This window comes from Strix uralensis, chromosome 16 (assembly GCF_047716275.1).
Source record: "Strix uralensis isolate ZFMK-TIS-50842 chromosome 16, bStrUra1, whole genome shotgun sequence".
Classification (NCBI taxonomy): domain Eukaryota; kingdom Metazoa; phylum Chordata; class Aves; order Strigiformes; family Strigidae; genus Strix; species Strix uralensis.
Genome location: NC_133987.1, coordinates 11,553,944 through 11,572,562, shown reverse-complemented (window position 1 = coordinate 11,572,562; position 18,619 = coordinate 11,553,944). Strand labels below are relative to the sequence as shown.

Here is an 18,619-nt window from a genome sequence, read left to right as displayed (position 1 = left end):
TGAAAAGACTGTATAACTCATTTCTTTCTCATGTGAATTTGAAATATGGTGAGACATGGCTGTGAAAATAAGCTACATTCAGATGGTCACTGGACAGTAGAAGTGTATGACCCGTTAATTTTGGATTGAAAAAAAAAGTGTTAGGAAAGCCTTCTAATTGCAAAAAGAAGGCAAATGTGTCAACTACCATTCTTCAAAACTCTGATGCTGCCTTCAGTGTTACTCACTTGGACTATTGCCATGCTGCCTGTTTCTGGTTTTATTATCACCAGTGGCTGTATTGAAAATGGGAGAATCCTGAATGAGTCCTGTCTTAATGCTGGATTGTGTTCTGTCTCATCAGTCCGTGGCAGATTCCAGATAGCTGTACTTTTTCACATTCATATCCTGCTCAAATGAGATTTTTTTTTTTAAAGTAAAGTCTGTTCTGCAAGGGAGAAAAAGATGTTTTTAAGTTTTATAGTCTAACATGATAACTGATGAAGTGTAATTTATAATCTGTTTATATTTTCTACATACAGTAAAGAAATGTTTGCAAAAATGGAAATCATTGGCCAGTTCAATTTAGGGTTTATAATAGCAAAGTTGAATTCTGATCTTTTCATAATTGACCAACATGCTACTGATGAGAAATACAACTTTGAGATGTTACAACAACACACTGTTCTTCAAGGTCAGAAGCTGATAGCGTAAGTATTTTCAGTGTTTTATCCTTCTGAAACATTGAGTTAAACATTATTCTTGTTATCTGTGATTATATTTATGTAGCATTTTACACATTCAAAACACTTAAGACAAAAGTTGGGTTTATATTCTGTGTTTCAAAGAGTCAATCTTCATATGAAAAATACATTCCACAGATACAGTCATAGCTATGCAGTGAGTGAGTGGTTGAACAGATTCCACAGTGGGCTTACATGGTTGTAAGCTTGGTAAGCGTGGTCATACAGCGAGGAGACATACAGTCATACATACAGTGAGGTACAGACAGTCACGCACTGGGAGTGCTGCCCAACCGACGTTACTCTGCTGAGTAACGCTTGGAAGTGATCTGTTCAGTAGTGAGACTTTTTTAACAAAGTGAAATGTTTTAATAGAGCTCTGTATTAGTGTCTCTAGATTGCTTCTGAAACCTATCTTAAGTGGTCTGCACTATGTGCCTATGCAATACCATATTTTCTGTCTCTTTCAGGCCTCAAAATCTCAATTTAACAGCTGTAAATGAAACTGTGTTGATTGAAAACCTGGAAATATTCAGAAAAAATGGGTTTGATTTTGTCATAAATGAAAACGGTGAGTTTTGGCCAGAATTAATGGAAGTAAAAAATGGTCAACAGTTTCATCTCATTTATCATGTAAAAGTCTCTTCTGGTAGTTATCAGAAACTTCAAAATAATATGCATTACAGTATATTTTTTTGTTTGTTTTTAAGACTTAGGATTCTGTGGTTTGTTTGCACTGTTTAACAGAACATTGTAGAGTATTTATCTCACCAGCTTTTTACGGAAGTTTCTGAAGACTCTTTGGGGTCACTGTTTGGCTATGTGGCTGGTGGTTTATTTTCTGGATGTGTTACATAAAAGTCGTTTTTTTTATACTGGTACACTTGCAGGTCCCAGCAGGGTTAGATGCAGGCAAATGATAAATCTAGTAACTTTAGAGTTCATAGATACCATGGATAAATAATGTTCTTTGGTTTTCTTTATGGCTTTAGCATTGACTTGCTGTGTAGTTTGGAGCAAACTGCATAACCTGCAAGCTCCTTATTGTTTTCCTTATACAGCAAGAATAATGCAAGTGCAGTGTGTTACCACTTTGGATTTGGGAAGTCGCTACAGACTTTCATCATATTCTTTATTCCAGAATCTCCAATTTTTGCCTAAAATGCTCTTGATTATCAATCACTTACCAAGAAAAATCCTTAATTATTTTGTAGTCGCATAACCTCAAAATAGCTTCATAAACTATTTGTTCTTTGAAATTGAAGGGTTTGTCAGAAATTAGATCTATCTGCTTTTAAGTTAACAAGCAGTTGTTTTGTTAAAGTTTAAAAGGATATCTGCCATAGTTATCATCATGGTTAGTTAGTGACCCCTGTCAAAAGACTAAATTTAAACCTTTGCATATATGCAGGTCACATCATATTAACATATCAAAGCAGTTTCTCAGTTCTCTCAGGAAGATGTAATTTCCTGTAATGCTCTGTTTGATTAATTACTGCAAATCTTTCAGCTCCTGTAACTCAAAGAGTTAAATTAATATCGTTGCCAACAAGCAAAAACTGGACTTTTGGTCCACAAGACATAGATGAGCTGATCTTCATGTTAAGTGACTGCCCTGGAGTCATGTGTAGGCCCTCCAGGGTCAGACAGATGTTTGCTTCCCGAGCTTGCAGGAAGTCTGTAAGTACAGCACTTGATGCTTGTTTTGAAATAAATACCATATTTTCTGTTGTGTTATAGGTGTCTGTCTCTCTCTATATATATATTGCAGAGGAAGTTTATTTACTATTGAGTGTCAACAGCTGATATCCTTCGTTTAGTGTCTTGTGTTTTTGTCTAGTGTAACTTGGGAAAAATTTCTGGTAGTTTTTTATTTTGTTTCAAGCTAGTGTGCTTATGAACATACTTAACTGTATTTTGTCTTCTGTTCATCTTGTAGGTCTTTCTGCTTTTAATGTCTTGCACAGTATTTATTTGCTCGGGTAGCTGAAGTACTGCTTTTACCTGTGTCAGTTGTCAATATGGAAAAAGAAAATAATAACTTTTTTTTTGCCTTTACTTGCAGGTGATGATTGGAACTGCACTGAATGTACAGGAAATGAGAAAACTGGTCACCCATATGGGCGAGATTGAGCATCCCTGGAACTGCCCCCATGGAAGGCCTACTATGAGACACGTAGTCAGTTTAGACTTGATTTCAACAGAATAAGTCAGTTTCTGTTTATTAACATGCTTGATTTTAATTCTTGGTGATACTTTGAACTTTTATCATGACTCCTTCATTTTGAGTAAAAATTTTAGCCAGTCTTCAAATTTGAAGACAGTAACACTTAAAGGTACTCTGCAGGGTTACATTGTTGTTCCTATCAGATCAACAATATCAGCATACTGGAATTCGTGTGTAAATAACATTTCTTTTATTACTATTTACTGTGTGTATTATTTTTGCAACTAAGGCTTTTAAATAATAAATGTTTATATATAAAGATCAAGAGTAGGTGAACCTCATTTGTAGCGGACTCTTAAAATTAAGTGGAATGTCAATTTAAGTCTCTAGTAATGCCATAAAACAAACATTATCATAGACAGGATCTATAAACATAGAATTTTAAAGAAAATATAAATGATGTACAAGTGAAAATACTTTTTTTTTTTTTACTTATACTAAAGCTGGGTTTCATTAGGTAACTACTTCAAGCATTAATACTGCATTTAATGCTTAACTTAATGGTATCTGTGTTTAAGACTTGAACAGAGTAATTCATCTGGCGTATTGCTATTAATTGGCATTGTTCCCATCCCTATTCCAAACTTTTTTTCAAGAACAGGGATTCCTTTTCTGAGAATGAATGGAAAAAAGCCATCTCGCCAGGCACTGCTGATCAGGTCAGTCCAAATTACATCTTGATAAAATCAAAATAGTTAGAAAACTGACTTTTTGAATCAGAAATCCATTAAAACAAATAGCTAGGCTCTTCCACTTCTGTAGGACCAGGATTTGACCTAAGAGTCTTTGTGTTTATGAATGGCTTTCCCTCAGCACCTCCATTTGCTGCTCACAGGGCGGTGCGGCTGTGGGGCTGCAGCCCTGGTGCCCAGAGCAGCACCAGCTGCTCCTCTCCGCTCTGTGGCTGTTCCGGCAGACCCAGGCCTAACGCCGTGACACCGTCACGCCCGTGGGCCCAGCACCGGCCCGGGGGCTGTGTGGGACATGTGCCCCGGCAGCTGCCCGCCGTCCTCCACCCCTGACTGCTCTGCATTACCCTGAGCCGAGCCCAGGCCCTTTCCCCCCCGGTCCTGGGTAACGAAGAATTCATCTGACTCAAGGCAAGCGCGAGGCCAGGCTGCCCTCAGCGGCGGCCCGGCCCGGCCCCGGGCGCACTGCCCACGGCGGGGCAGCGGGGAGGTCGCTTCCCTGAACGCAGCCTGGCCCGTCCCGGGCTCCGCTGAGGGGCCGGCGGCGGCGCCCCGTTTACCACGGGCAGGGCTGTGGCTCGGCGGCCCCGACGGGGGGCCGCGGCGCGCTTGGTGTGGGTACGGCAGCCACCGCCGCACTGCGGCTGCGCGGCCGGCGGCGGCATTTGTGAGGCGCGGGGCGGTGGCCGGGGACAGCGGGGGCTGGCAGCTCTGGCGGCGGTTCCCTGCGGGCGGGAAGGGCGGCGGGTCCCGGGCTGCCGGCCCCGGGCTGCCCTCACCGTCCGTCGCTCTGCTGCTCGGGCCCTTCGCGCAGCTGAGCTGATACTGTAGTTGCCCGAGTGGAACGGGGCGCTGGCTGGAACCGAGCGGTGGTGAGAACATGGCGGTTGCTTGAGGCTGTCCCTGTCAGCCCTCGCCACTGCAGCACGGGGATTTGATTCTTGTGTTACAAAGCAGCGATGATCGGTCTGTGAAATGAGTGGGAAATGTGATTACAGCTGTTCAAGCAGTGCTGTAACCTTCAAGGAATTCTTAACTGGCTAAAGAACTTTATAAGCTCTAGTGGTTATTCTATGTTGTGGTTCAATTTGCAGCTCATAAGTTTGAAAGCAAGTTAAGTCAATAATACTAGTGCAGCTGTAACATTCATCAAGTAACTCACCAAACTCATATCTTTGAGAAACGGTTTTCAAATCTTCCACAGGATTAGACACCTAAAAATCTCCATCTAGTAAAGATGGAGACCGCCATGTAGCAAAAGTAAGTCTACTGGCAACACTCCTGTCGTAGTGGTTCTGATTAACTTCTTAGAGGTAATTCCCAGGTAAGGCTTCCTGTTAGCCCTGCAGTCTGCCCACCATGACCTGAAACCACTGCCTTGAAGAACTGTTAATACAGAAGTAACTTAAAATACATGCATGTATAATAACTAAGGAAAATCATAATTTTTCATGTAGTTAGCTGGTTTTTGTTTTTTGTTTTTTTATCAAATAGATTATAGGGGGAAAAAAATCTTTACATAATACATGTTGAGACAATTCAGTAGTTATGGCAAAGGATAAAAAGAAAGATGTCAAGAAGGCAGAAAAACCTGTACATTCTCCTATTCCTGCACAAGATACTACAGCTGATGGTAGTTCAACAAAGCTGTCAGATTTGCAGACCTTAGTGAACAAAGTGGAAGAAACACAGGCAAATCCAGTGATACCAGATAAAGAACCAGCAGAGGTAGAGGAACCTCCAGTCCATGATGTTCCTCAGTACTATGAGGAGCCTATTCTTCAAGTTATTGTGAAAAGGTATGCTTCTTACGAATACACTGGTAAAGTTAAGAATTCTCATTTAATTGTGTGGTGTACCCAGTGTCATACAAACACATGCAAAGACTCTTGAGGCAGTGAATCAGGTTATTCGGACCTAGTAGTCGTGACACCTTACGAGACTGATACATGTGGAATTCTATTGTCTTCTTGCATCCTAGAGTGTTGCTGGTGATCTCTGGCTGCCAAAAGCCTCAGTTGTTTGGCTTGTTCACCTGTGATGAAGTTTTGTCTAAGTATATAGACAGTGAAGAAAGTGCATCTGTGTCATGTAATGTTCAGTTGTTGCTGCCTTATAATGTTTAGGGATGCTCATATCCCTTAACAATATCCTACACTGAGGAAGCAGGTGAATAGCAGTGTTAACCAAATCCTTTGGTAGTTCAAGGGGACTATATATGTTTCACATGCTGACTAGGTTGCCTGGTTGTAAGTAAGTAAATGCTACCGATGTGATTTGTTTTCTTAAGTGAAAGAAATACGGGTCTGAGGCAACACAACAATTGCATGAAATACACAAGGAAGGTGCAAAAACCTGGAAATTTTGTTGTAGCTCATTTTTCTCCACAAGATGCAACAACTGGCCTCTCTGTAGATCATGGTAAATCAAAGGTCGTTTATTTTATGTCTGTTGTGATTTAGGTCTACTAGCAGTGACTTGAAATCTTCACCTTTAGTTTGTTTTCCTTGTAGCTATGAAGGTGAAAAAGTCTGTGGATTGTATGAGGGAGAAGGATTTGCATATTTTGAGGGGGGAAATACATATAAGGTGAGTGTATAAATTAAAAAAAATTAGTAGTAGTGGATCAAGTTCTTTCTCTAGAACAGGCAGGATATTTCTTTTAATGTAGGTGAAGGTTGAGCACTCAATGTGTGAGCATTGAAAGCTCTGTTGGTTTCTGGTAATAAAACTTCATTTGAAACTAGTAGCTGGAGGGGTAATATGTCATTATTTTGAGATCTTACAGTTACTGTAGGCTTCAGTTGTGGTAAGAATAAATTTGTAAATGATGCCATTCTCTTCATTTTGAAGGGCATGTTTTCTGAAGGGTTTATGCATGGACACGGAACTTACACGTGGGCTGATGGAGTGAAGTATGAGGTAAAGTGCAATTTAACTTTTAACTGAACACAATTACAGGCAATTAGATGTGTAAATTCAAGGAGAGTAGATAAGCTGCAGTAATTGGTACAGTATGGGTGGCAACTGCAGAACTATGGCAGTGACTTCAATCACAAGCCTGATTTCTCCCAGATACTTGGAGAACAGCCAGTCTTAGTTTTTTAGATTTTGTAATTTAATCTTCTAGGGAATGTTTGTTAAGAATGTGCAGATGTTTAATGGCCGTTATACATGGAATGATGGCAGCATTTATGAAGGAGCAATCGAAAATGGAGTTAGGCATGGATTTGGATTTTTCAGGAGCGGTACTCGTCCTGTTTCTTACATTGGCTACTGGTATAAAGGCAAAAGACATGGAAAGGTAAGTAAGAACACCACATGAGAGCAAGGTCACTTACCTTCTAGAACAGCAAGCACTCTTGTGCAAAGATTTTGCAAAAATGTTTTGTGCTGTTGCATGGTCTTGTGCTATGTAGAGATTAGTTTTTCCTAGGGATCTTCTCTGAAGTCATGAATGCTAATTAAAACAATTGGGGTGGGATCTTGTTTGTAGTAGAAGGGATGAACGGTATCCTAAATTGGCCTGTTATGTGGTTTGTACTTTATGCTGCTCCAAGTGGATGATGACTGCATCAGTAGCCCCATAACAATGGCAGAACAATTAGCTTCACAGTAATGACAAAGTGATCCCACATCCCAAATGTGTTAAGCAGACCAAGTATGATATTTACAATTAAGACTGCCTTATCTAGTGTAAGTAACGTCTAGTTCCAACTTTGTAAAGACGAGTAGTGCTTTTATCTGTCTCTGTCTTGTGCGCTCAGATTGAGACACTCTTCTGGGCCCAAGATTTTGAAGCCCAGTGCTCAGCATGTGAAGAAAATCCATTCTAATCACATGGTTTTTTGTTCTGTGTCACTAGTGAGACACTAAAATCACACGGGCTGCTGTGGATGGTCATCAGTGCAGTGGTCTGACCAGTTTGTTCTGAGAGGAAGCTATCAGATAAAGACAGAAGAATTAACGCTGTAGACCTACTGTTGGAAGTTGAATACTGAATGAGTCAGAAAACTGATCTATCTCAGAGTGACTACTGTGATTAAGTTGCCAAAGTTAGCTCTCTGAAAGTATTTCCAAGTGGTTTGAAAAACATGTGGACTTTGACATAGTGTAATATAACTTTTTTTAACATTTGGGTTTTTTTAAGGTCTTAACTAATATTCATCAAAAGACGTTGCTTTTTTTATTTAATTTTATCGCTTCAGTTGCTTTCAGTACAGTGTCTCAAAATGACTATAAGAGCGTAATTACATGTGTCATATAATTTGTATGTGATGTTTAATGTAGTTGAATAGGTATTTAAATTGACTATACTGTTTGTTTCAGGGTACCATTTATTATGATCAGGAACACACCTCTTGGTATTCAGGCGACTGGGTAAATAACGTCAAAGAAGGATGGGGAATGAGATGGTAAACATAATAGCACTTGTTCTTCATATATTTTTTTTAATTATACGTGTATTATCATACAGTTTCTCCTATTGTTTAATATGGATACAAATGCTACCATTTCATGGTAGTGTGTATTTTCTGCAGTGGAATAAATAATTGTACAAAGCACTTTATAATAATAAAATAGACCTTCTCTATAACTTACATTTTTATGTTGGTGTATTTCTAGTGATCATTCCCACAAAAGAATGGCTAAAGACAAAATCCAGAATGATCGTTGGTAAACCACAAATCAACATTTAAAAACAATGATTTGAACTGATGTTGACTGATTTGAACAGACAGCTGCTTTCATGAATAAATGAATTATTTGTGGAATTATATATAAAATAATATTTTGATTAGCTATGGCAAAGACTCATTAGAAAAAAAGAGCCGCTTAATATTTTTACAGTGATTTGTAAGTTAAAAATAGGTGGCAAACAGTGGGTACAATCAAACCTCTGTATCCATGTCACAGTGAGCCAACTTTCAAGTAACGTTAATATTTCGCATTAATAAATGCTAACTTTATTAGCAATGAGGTTTTGCATAAACCTTGCTTTCATAAAATCTACTTAGAATTTAGTATGATTGAGTCATTAACTTTTATTGTTTTCTTGCAGCTATAAGTCTGGAAATATCTATGAAGGTCAGTGGGAGAAAAATGTACGTCACGGAAAAGGAAGAATGAGATGGTTGACAGCTAATCAAGAGTATATGGGACAGTGGGTGTATGGCATACAGGTATTAATATCTTCCCCAGCAACCTCTTTAGTTCAGCATCTGTCCATTACTCTAGTAAAACTAGATAGGGAGTTTTTTACAATATCAAAGGAGCTTTGTATGATTGTTTTTGCCAGCTGACATAGCGGAAATATGCTGTTTATTCTCATGTTAGCAATATTCAAATTTTTAAAAAACTTTTGACTTAGTCTTACAAAATCATAATATAATTATCTAATGGAAAATATAAAGCTTTTTAATTAAAAAAAAGTTTAAAAAGTTAAATGTTTGTGACTATGCTTAGCTTGAGATATGACTTCAGCAGTGAATATATGTGGCAGTTTGCTTCTGTGTCACCTGTAAAATATTAGACCACACTGTTCCTTCTTGTAAAAGTTTTATGATGGAAGGAGAAGATCTCTAGCATTTTCTGTTCCTTCCATTTCTGTTGTAAAAAGCATGTGAGCTGCTTTCCCTGTCTTTTCACTTTGCATAAAATTGTCAAGTAGTCCAGCTTCTGGAACACTGTGGTGCTCTGTCTGTCATGGTGTTCCTCGCCTGGCTGTTGAGCATTACAATCAAAAGGGTTCAGGCAGGAAGGATGTCTTTAGGAGTCCCGTGGTAGAGCTTGTTCAAGTATGTGTTGATTTGATGTATCTGCGTGGTTCTCCCATCCACTCCCATTTATACTTTGTAGGATATAGTTCTGTGCATGGTTTGAAGTACTGCAGCTATCAGCTGGGTGCTTTTATTGGAGAGATTTGCCAACAGTGACTCTTAAAGATGCCTCGGTGATTCTCTTTTTTAAAAGTCTGGATCTGTAGCAGTTCTAGCTCTTCTGGAGACTTTTTTTTTAAACACAAATTTTTTTTCAGCATGGATATGGCACCCACATATGGTTTTTGAAGAGAATGCATGCGTCTCAGTATCCTTTAAGGAACGAGTACATAGGTGATTTTGTAAATGGGGAACGACATGGACATGGGAAGTTCATGTATGCCGGTGGAGCAGTGTACGATGGTGAATGGGTTTGTAATAAGAAGCATGGCAAGGTGAGTATTGACACACAGTAAGACAAAACTACAGACCCCAGCAGAGGGGAGGCTGTTCTGCTTTGTATAATGGATCTCTAGATTTCTGTATGGAAAACTACATTCAATTTGCATTGTGGATGGAATCCCAACGTAAAGGGCAGAGTCCACTGAAAGCAGTAGGAGTCCTTCCAAGGACCTTGCTGGGCCACAGATTTGACTCCCTGGTTAGATGTGTGTTGTGCATGTGAAGAACTGCTTCTTACTGTGGAGATTTTCAGTGCAATAGGTGCATCTTGATTTTTGCAGTGGTTGGTCAGTACTTCCACTCTTACACTACGAGCTAATGGATTTCAAGCTATCCTTGCACATTAACAGATGTTTTAAAAAGCCCTGTGAGCAAAGTGCCACATGTGCAAAATAAAGATTGTAAACAAGTCTTTATATTTGGGGGGGTATTGTTTTTTCCTCAAAATACTTTTCAAAATCAAACATATATAGGCAATTCTTCATCCCAGCAGTGTACTTTAATAGATGACAAAGTACTTTATAAAAGAGGGTAGGAAAAATTATTTTGATTTATCTCTTATATTGCATTTTTGCCAAGATTCTTAACAGAAAATTTGATTTAGAGCATTAGTGTCATTTTTTCCTGATCTTTGATTTATATTTATATTGAAATGAATCAAATCTGTCCATAGGGCAAGTTTGTCTTCAAGAAAGGTTATGTTTATGAAGGAGAGTTCATAGATGATCATATAGTAGAATATCCTGCTTTTCAAGTGGATGCGATGAATGCGGAAGAGCTGAATGCTGTTTGCACAGGAAGTCATTTTGGCACTAGTAAGCAGCTTAAGAAAACAAATTCTACTCAGTTCACACTTTGTTGTTCCTTTTTTCTGTAATGTGAGCTGTTCATACTTACTCAAGAGCCAGACATATTTCTTCAAAGAACTTTGATAAAGATAGGAGTTATCTTAATAATTAATGACTTTTGGTCTCATGCTTCTTGGTTCCTGTACATGACACTTTGAGTTGAGTGACACATCTTGTAATGCTTTTGGAACACTGTTGTCTGAAAGTTTCATAACATATGTAATATCTACATTTCCTTTTAGCTAGGGGTTGAATTTGACAAAATTACTCTTCCACTGTTATGCTGTTGATTATTAAGTCTACTCCCTATAAAGGAGTCTGTTCTCAGTTTGAAGTCAGTAAAAGAAGAAGGAATAATATGTTTTATTTTCTCTGTGTGTGTGTACATATTTAACTTCATTTTAGTTTGTTCTAATTTATTTTATTTGCATAGTAGAAAACACCACAGTCATTAATGGCTCAGAAAATACTTTTGTTCTGGGATCAAATATTGAGTTGGATATATCTTCACTGCTTGACTTGTTGCCAGAGGAAGAGAGACATGAAGAACTGAAACAAGTAAGAGTCTACTGTTTGATACTTTCAATTTTCCCTCACAGTGTGTTTCATATTATTTCATTTCTGGTTTATTTGTATTAAAGTAACTCTTTCCATTACAGAATTATTTGAAAACCTAAAGGCCATGAAAACAGAAAAGCAAAAACAATGAGTAGACAGTATTGCCTCTTCCTGAGCTTTCACTAGAAGACAAAAAATGTTAACATTCTCTGGAAGGGCATTCAGCAACTGCCTTTAGCTACTGTGGGGTTTGTCGGCTAACAGAGACTAATTTATTTTTATCAGTCACCAAAAAATATGTATTATAACTACAGTTGAGTAATGCTCTCATGAACGCTTAACCAGGGGTTTGCTCTTGGAACTTACAAGCTCAAAAGCATATTGATTGGCATTATATGCCCAGTTACAGGATCAATACAAACTGATCTCTACTTGCTGTGAGACGATGCTGAAACCATACCCTGTTTTATTTAGGTAGAATTTGCTGTGTTGAGGCATATTACAGAACTGAGAAGAGTTTACACCTTCTACAGCAGCTTAGGCTGTGATCATTCTCTTGATAACACCTTCCTCATGACTAAACTCCAATTTTGGAGATTGCTGAAGGACTGCAAGTTTCATCACTCCAACATAACTCTTGCTGAAATGGATCGGATATTGAGTGGTTTGTATTTCTGTTGACTGGGGTCTTGAATCTAGAACTTTTAATAGTAAGCTGTGCAGAGTTGGAGTGGCAAGTTCTACAGATAGCTCAACTCTGGTAGTTCAGTGGCCCTGAGTGAGTACCTCTGTGCCTGTGAGATCTCAGTGGATGCATTAATGCTTCTCCAGGCGCTTCAGGTGCTTAAGTAAGAAAATGCAAAATTAAAATACCACTTAAAAAATTGTTCTAAAGAGCCATCTGTTCAAAAATTTTATTCAGCCCTGGTCTTGCCGTTACTATTGCATGTAGTTTTAAGAGGTCTGAGAAAGAGAAGAAACAGATCGATCTATTTTTTTTTTTTCTTTTTTCCAGTGCTCTTACCCTTAGTTTGCATGTAGTATGTTGTTTTTCTTCCATAGAGCCTGTTAATCAGTCAGTTCCCTTTAGACCTGCAGTGTCCCTAGTATGTGAAGGGTTTAACACCAACTTCACTTCCCCTTTCAATCCTGTATGCTGAGTGGACGCATTTCTAGGAAGAAGGGTTTTGATAAGATTCAGCTGTAGGTGGATGGTTCTCCCTTGACGTGCTTGTTTGAAAGTGATGCTGTGTCTGGTCTGATTCTTCTGGGAGTGTTGTTACACTGTAATAGGTAGAGATGGAGAGATAAGGCAGGCTGACAAGTCAATGTGCCTATAAGCATTTTAATGTACATTATAGCAATAGAGATTTATTTTTTCAATTTTTTTAGGTGATAAAACACAACTTGAGGAGATACATTGTCCACATGAGACTTTACTGTTCAGAAGATTTTTATCTTACCTTATTTATCTAGCATTTCATATCTATCATGAAGAGCAAAAGTAAGTTTCATCTTCTAATAAAATTTATTTCAATGTAATCCGTTTGAGTCTTCCCAGACAAGAGGTGTTGTTTTTTTTTTTTTCAACTGTAGAGAGAAAGGTCCTTATCTGCATAAGTGTTTCTTAGAAATGATGTCCAGGAATGTTATTCCCACTGCCTGTCATATCCAAGGTGAGTAATGGTATTTCTTCTGTGCTGTGCAGTTCATTAATTAGTACCACGTACGTCACAGTTTTATTGTAATGGTTTTTTTTTTCCAATCATTTTTTAAAGGTATCTTATTTTCTGAAGAACGATGTACAGTTTTTGCCATGAGCTACATTGACAAATGCTGGGAAATATACAGAGCTTTTCGTAGACCGAGTACCAGACCTCCATTTGAACCCACAATGACAATGAGGCACTTCCTTTGGATGTTGAACGTAATTTTTTTTTTTTTAATTTTGTGTGATTAGATGTGCTTTATTTGTTCAGTTTATATGAGCATTTTAAAATACTCCCTGTGGCTTCTGCACAGTTGAAAAGGTAGGAGCGATGTTAAAGGGACAGTTGTTCTACAGAAATTATTTATGTACTTTTGCATGGTTGAATTCTGATTTCATATTTGATCATTTCAAATAGTCAAATCTTAGACAAATGTGTTTTAAGGGAATATAAATATTTTTGCTGGCTTTGCAGACCCCACCCTGTAAAATGTATATATGAAAATGTCTTACTGGTAGAACTCAAAGACTGGCAGCTTTTGAAATAACACGGTAAACCACTTTAATAAAGTATTAATTTAATACATTGCAAGATGAACATGAGATTCTTTACTAAAATTCAGTAATTCAGGGACAGATCAAGATTACACTGAAGCTAGGGAACAATTCCCATTGATATGCCTGGGTTTTGTGTCACTGTCACTGTTTAAATCCAAGCTTTTTTTCATGAAAAAAATGAATTAAAATATCACATGGCAAAATTGAAATTTTTTATATTTTTAGTTATGAGCTTTCACAAGTTCTTTCTTAACACTGTTTTTTGCAGTCTAGGAAAAATGTCCATTGACATCAGTAGGGCCAGAATTTCACTCTGTGATTAATTACATATGTGGAAGTACTATTTGAAACCACTAGAAAATTCGACACAGACTTTAAAGGGAGTTAGATTACATCCATGTGAGAGTGCCTTAAGTGTTGTTAATATGTAACATTTATTCTTACCCAGGATTTTAAACTTCTCAGCAAACAATTAACTGCTTCCAGACTTGTGGAAATACTTGTCAAAGATTGTCCCTCCCTACAAGATAGCAGTAGTACCAACCTGGAGCCAGAGGTGTGTATGAAAAAAAATATAGTTCATTTCTACAGGAACAACTAAAATTACTTTTAAAAAATGCTGCAAATAGTGTCCTATCTGCTAGAAAGGAGGAAAAATAATTTATTCAAAAAAAATAAGAGAGTACAAACTTGAGCCTCTATATTTGTCTTCCTTTGTTCTGCCTGTATCTTCTAGTTTAGGTCACGTACTTTTATCTTTTGCGTATTATCTTGCCCTTTTTAATACAGTCTCAGCATACCTGACCATACAGGTAACTCCTTAAGAGTGCTGTAACCCAGAGGGTGAAATACCAATTTTCTAGGAGAGTGCTGCTAGTACTAGTTCTGTCTGTGGGGCAGTTGCCTGACAATATGTGTGTGCAGTGATTACGCAGGGATGAATCTCCCAGCTGCTGAGGCATGCACTGGAAATGTTAAGATGGGTCGATAATTAAGATGTGAACTCACTGATCTTGAAAATCTGGTGATCCAAGAAACCTGATTAGTGAAGTGCTGCCACCTCAATGAAGTTGACTAGTGACTGTGGAAGACTCTTGCGCTACCTGACAGCTGGCCTGCTATTGAGGGCCTTCACCCTTAAAGAAGGGCCTTCACACTTGCTCCGTGACAGTCTATTGTAAATGACATAATTGATTTACTGTTTTAAAACAGTATCTGATAAACTGAATGAACACCCAGTGTAAGTCTTACTAAGGGATTCATTATATACCTATTCTTGGGCTTTCTGGAAGCATCATATGCAATGAAATGTTTTAGGAAAAGCAATAGTTTTGTGTTATTTGTTAGAGAAATTTCTCGTAGCTCCAGATACAGCAAAAATCTATGCAGTGTTTTATTTCAGTATGACTTGTATAGGGCGTAACACAATATTTTTTTTTTTTAATTTTTTGAGCTTTGGCTGTTTTCAGTTTTTCTTCAGAAGAAGGGATGTTTGACTAGATAAATGAGGCCAGTGAGGCTTCACCATCACTTTTGAATTCTTTGCTCAGGTACATATGCCCATTAATGAAGGAATTTTGCAAAAATGAATTAATTAATCACCATATTTGTTTTACTCTAGTTGGTTTTTCTTGAATTTGTTGAAGCTCTTCTTGATTGTGCATTGGTGTATGTTACCAGTGATATGATTAAGGAACAAGTAACTTGTGATAATTGGAAAAGAAGTAGCTTTAGAACTGGAGGTCTCTCCGAGGGAACCACAACTATTTCTCTGTATCCAGAATATTCTCTGTCCCAGGTAAAGCTGCTGGAGACCTGTTAAATATTATACGACCCCTTAGAGGGCAAAGTCAGGCCCTGCAAATGTTCTGTGTTTCCTGAACGTAGAAACCAATTTCCTTTTATTGCATAAACAGTCGTTTGATTGGGTCCTTCTGCTTTTTCTGTCTGTTGCTACCTTAGATTGTAACATCAGTATAGACGTATTTGCACATTTTCCTAGATAACTATAAATACACATAAAATTCTAGCAAGTCTTCTGGTGTTCCAAGGGGAATTGAGGAATTGGTTGACTGGTGGAAGATATGCCGCTCCTGCTTTAAGTCACATATCTAAAACTGCTCTGTAAAAATGGCATTGCTGTTGTATGTAGCAAGACTTGCTGTTTCCCAGCAATTAAGCTATGCTCTTTTTGTTTTGCTAAACTTTTGAATAAGTATTTTGTAGATTGTAAGATGTTGCCTGTGACACTGGTACAATTTAGATGCACAGGGTAGTTGAAGGCATGAATTAGAATTGTTATTGTTTGGAATTATGCACAAGATTAAAGTATTTTTATTAATTCAAAGAGCATTCCTAAACACCTGATTTCATCACAGTGTCTGTAAGCCTGTAGTGCCACTGAACACCACCACTTCCCATTCTCTGGCCAGTTGTTCCCATCCTATGGAACCCATTCCCTTGTATCACTGCAAGTATTAGTGCTGTTGCACAGTGAAATGGCCTAGTTAAAATAGTCAGAATTTCCAAGACCAAAAGAAAATCTTAATTTAAAATATACTGAACATAAAATTCTTCTTGTGTTTACTTTTTATTAGTACAGCAGAAGTACAATTGGTACAGACTTAAATGATGACATTTCTGAGTCAGCTGAGCTTTACACTTGCTCATGGTTGTCTTCAAGCAAAAGTGTCATATCACAAGATGAAATAAAGAAACATGAGGTATGTAAAAAAAACCCACACTGCAAGATGGAGCAGAGGGTTTGCAATTCATGGGTGACAGAGTAGCCAAGGTAGTTTTAAGTTTGGAAAGGGACTAGAATTTCATCTAATATTAAATACAGTGTGTTCCCATGCCTGGATGCATGTATGAGCCTAGAAGTGGTACATTTCCATTGCTAGTAAAAGCATTTGCTCCCACACATACTCAGCTGCTGTTATTTAGAATATTTTGTGGTGTCTTCTACATTAACTAAAACAGTGGTGAACAAAGCTACAGTTTTATTTTATGCACAAGGTGGGGAGTGAGAGGCTGAGAAGTGGACAGAGATTTAGAAGCACTAGGGAAGGTAACTAATATAATTCCTAAAACATTTTTCAGAATTCTTCTAGCAAACCTTTCACCATCACTGCCTTTACAGTTATGTACCCAGTGTATGACTATAATGAGATTCTTGATATTCCAAAAACAGAACTGTGTTTGACCTAAGTTTTTGTGAGACTTTTACTGTCCCTTGTTTGAAAAGAGTGGCATCATCAGGCTGCAGAAGATGCTTGGGATGACAGTTGGAAAGATTTCAAAGCATCCTTTACAGATACACTCTTGAACGTTGTTCTCTTCTTTTCACTCAGTATATTTCACTTGGAGTATATTCCTATAGTCAGGAGTAGAAATTCATTATTGTTTCCTCAGGAGCAGATAAATACTACTATGTAGAGCAACATGTAAGAACAGAGGGACATGTCTAAGAACAAGAGCTTTCATTCTCTGTACTTCGATCTTTCCATAGCTCTGAAATAGGATAAATCCTACTTCCCTGGTTGATATCAAGGGTGAAGTGTTATGACAAATTTGCTAATACTTGAAAGTATGAAACATTATTGCAATTTAAATGTTTTGAAATAGGCATAATTGCAGAATGCATTGGATTGGCAGAATGTTTTGGAGCTAGGGATTTGCATGACTCGTGGACATGTGATTTCACTTTTTAATTTGAACACAAGTCCAGGCATTTAGTAACTGAATTTAAAACTTCTTGCCAGTCACTGAGATCTTCTGAAGACAGAGGGCAGCCTCTTCAAGGATTTCTACTGGGTGAGTACTGTGGTTACTATAAGCATCTATAAGCAATGGTGCTAGAGGAAATTAACTCTTTCTACAACTTTAAAGATGATTAAAACAGTGGCTGATCATTGAAATAGCCAATGAATTGCAGTTACAGAGGGTAAATGCATTCAGTTTGGCAATTGTGACAAGGTTCAGCTTTCCACACCTATACACAGATAGCTGGGTAAGTTTGAATTTCTGAACTTCTTGTGATTTTTTTTTTTTTTTTTTTTTTTTAATTAGAAGCTATCACATTTACCTTAAAAATAGCTTAAAGGCTTTTTAAAACTGAATTTTTCCTGTTCTGTCCCACTTATTTGGGCATGGAAACAGGAGATCAAACTCTGCACTGTGCTTTCATTATAAACAAATTTTTCATCAGTACAGAAGTGTTTGAATCACAGGTCTAGCTGTAAGGTCAGATGACAATTTATATTTGTTTGTGCTGAAGATCAAACCTGATATTTAATGCACAGAATTACAGACTGAGTAATTTTAATTTTCGTTCTTTGTGATATCAGATACTGTTCTCTCATTTCACACAACTCATGGAGATATCAAAGCTGTTCCGTCATTGTTCAGGTGGGATGCAGAAAAAGAACAAGATTTCTCCCCAGCAAAGGAATTGACAGGTAAAGCAGCCCTACTGTTTTAAGACTAACACAAAAAAATCTCTCATAGCTCTTGAATTGCAAAATTTTGTTGTATATGCAGATTTGTCACAAGAGGGCAGTAAATGAACATTAATTCTGGAGGAAGATTTTTAAAGAAAATTTCTAAAAGAAATTTTTTAAAGAAAATGAAACTTAATAAATGAGACTTTTAAGTACTGACTTAAATAGTTTCCCCATTTTTAAAATGCTGCATTTTATTTGTAGGGCATCTATAAGCTGTAATTTTGTTATTTTCTCTATGAAAAGCTCAGTTGGCAAGCCTGTCCAATTTTTTTTTAATGTGTTGGACAAATAAAACATATTACTGGTACTTAATATAAGAATTATTATTAATGGTGTGCCACCAGTAGTTGGGATGTCATATGATGGGCCAGCAGTCATGCAGAAGAGAAATCAGTGAGAGCGTTTTCATTTTTATACCATCTCCCTTCTGGCTGGTCTCATCTGGGTTGGTTTTTGTACTTGTTAAACGTTTTCCACAGATAAATAACCCAAATCCAAGAACATAGGTAGATAAGGATCTTTGTGTAGTCATCAGCTCTTCCACCGAAATCCAATGACTGAAAATTTACAGATCTGAAAAAAC

General features: G+C 37.6%; 2 protein-coding genes across 6 annotated transcripts in view; both read left to right on the top strand.

Annotated features, from left to right (window-relative positions):
* The window catches only part of PMS2 (PMS1 homolog 2, mismatch repair system component), a 15,048-nt gene extending 9,704 nt beyond the window's left edge, over positions 1 to 5,344 (top strand). The window contains exons 12-17 of one of the 3 annotated variants that reach the window (XR_012631183.1): positions 522 to 689; positions 1,193 to 1,293; positions 2,233 to 2,402; positions 2,788 to 2,931; positions 3,551 to 3,608; positions 5,257 to 5,344. Coding sequence is in view for 1 of the 3 variants with exons in the window: in XM_074886219.1 (XP_074742320.1) it covers positions 522 to 689; positions 1,193 to 1,293; positions 2,233 to 2,402; positions 2,788 to 2,931 (583 nt within the window). In the remaining 2 variants the exon portion in view is untranslated. Of the gene's footprint in view, positions 1 to 521; positions 690 to 1,192; positions 1,294 to 2,232; positions 2,403 to 2,787; positions 3,209 to 3,545; positions 3,609 to 5,256 lie in introns of those variants that run through there. The other 2 variants (XR_012631182.1, XM_074886219.1) reach the window with 2 other exon arrangements.
* Positions 4,218 to 18,619, top strand: part of LOC141950843 (radial spoke head 10 homolog B2-like) — a 23,429-nt gene continuing 9,027 nt past the window's right edge. Inside the window, exons 1-19 of one of the 3 annotated variants that reach the window (XM_074886217.1) lie at positions 4,218 to 4,256; positions 5,133 to 5,437; positions 6,152 to 6,227; positions 6,492 to 6,560; positions 6,769 to 6,942; positions 7,968 to 8,053; positions 8,701 to 8,821; positions 9,676 to 9,852; positions 10,533 to 10,674; positions 11,141 to 11,265; positions 11,740 to 11,929; positions 12,658 to 12,769; positions 12,862 to 12,941; positions 13,044 to 13,192; positions 13,980 to 14,087; positions 15,153 to 15,329; positions 16,129 to 16,254; positions 17,296 to 17,347; positions 17,881 to 17,991. In XM_074886217.1, the coding sequence (XP_074742318.1) occupies positions 5,187 to 5,437; positions 6,152 to 6,227; positions 6,492 to 6,560; positions 6,769 to 6,942; positions 7,968 to 8,053; positions 8,701 to 8,821; positions 9,676 to 9,852; positions 10,533 to 10,674; positions 11,141 to 11,265; positions 11,740 to 11,929; positions 12,658 to 12,769; positions 12,862 to 12,941; positions 13,044 to 13,192; positions 13,980 to 14,087; positions 15,153 to 15,329; positions 16,129 to 16,254; positions 17,296 to 17,347; positions 17,881 to 17,991 (2,326 nt within the window). In that variant the 5' untranslated portion in view covers positions 4,218 to 4,256; positions 5,133 to 5,186. Of the gene's footprint in view, positions 4,257 to 4,353; positions 4,511 to 5,132; positions 5,438 to 6,151; positions 6,228 to 6,491; positions 6,561 to 6,768; positions 6,943 to 7,967; positions 8,054 to 8,700; positions 8,822 to 9,675; positions 9,853 to 10,532; positions 10,675 to 11,140; positions 11,266 to 11,739; positions 11,930 to 12,657; positions 12,770 to 12,861; positions 12,942 to 13,043; positions 13,193 to 13,979; positions 14,088 to 15,152; positions 15,330 to 16,128; positions 16,255 to 17,295; positions 17,348 to 17,880; positions 17,992 to 18,619 lie in introns of those variants that run through there. The other 2 variants (XM_074886215.1, XM_074886218.1) reach the window with 2 other exon arrangements.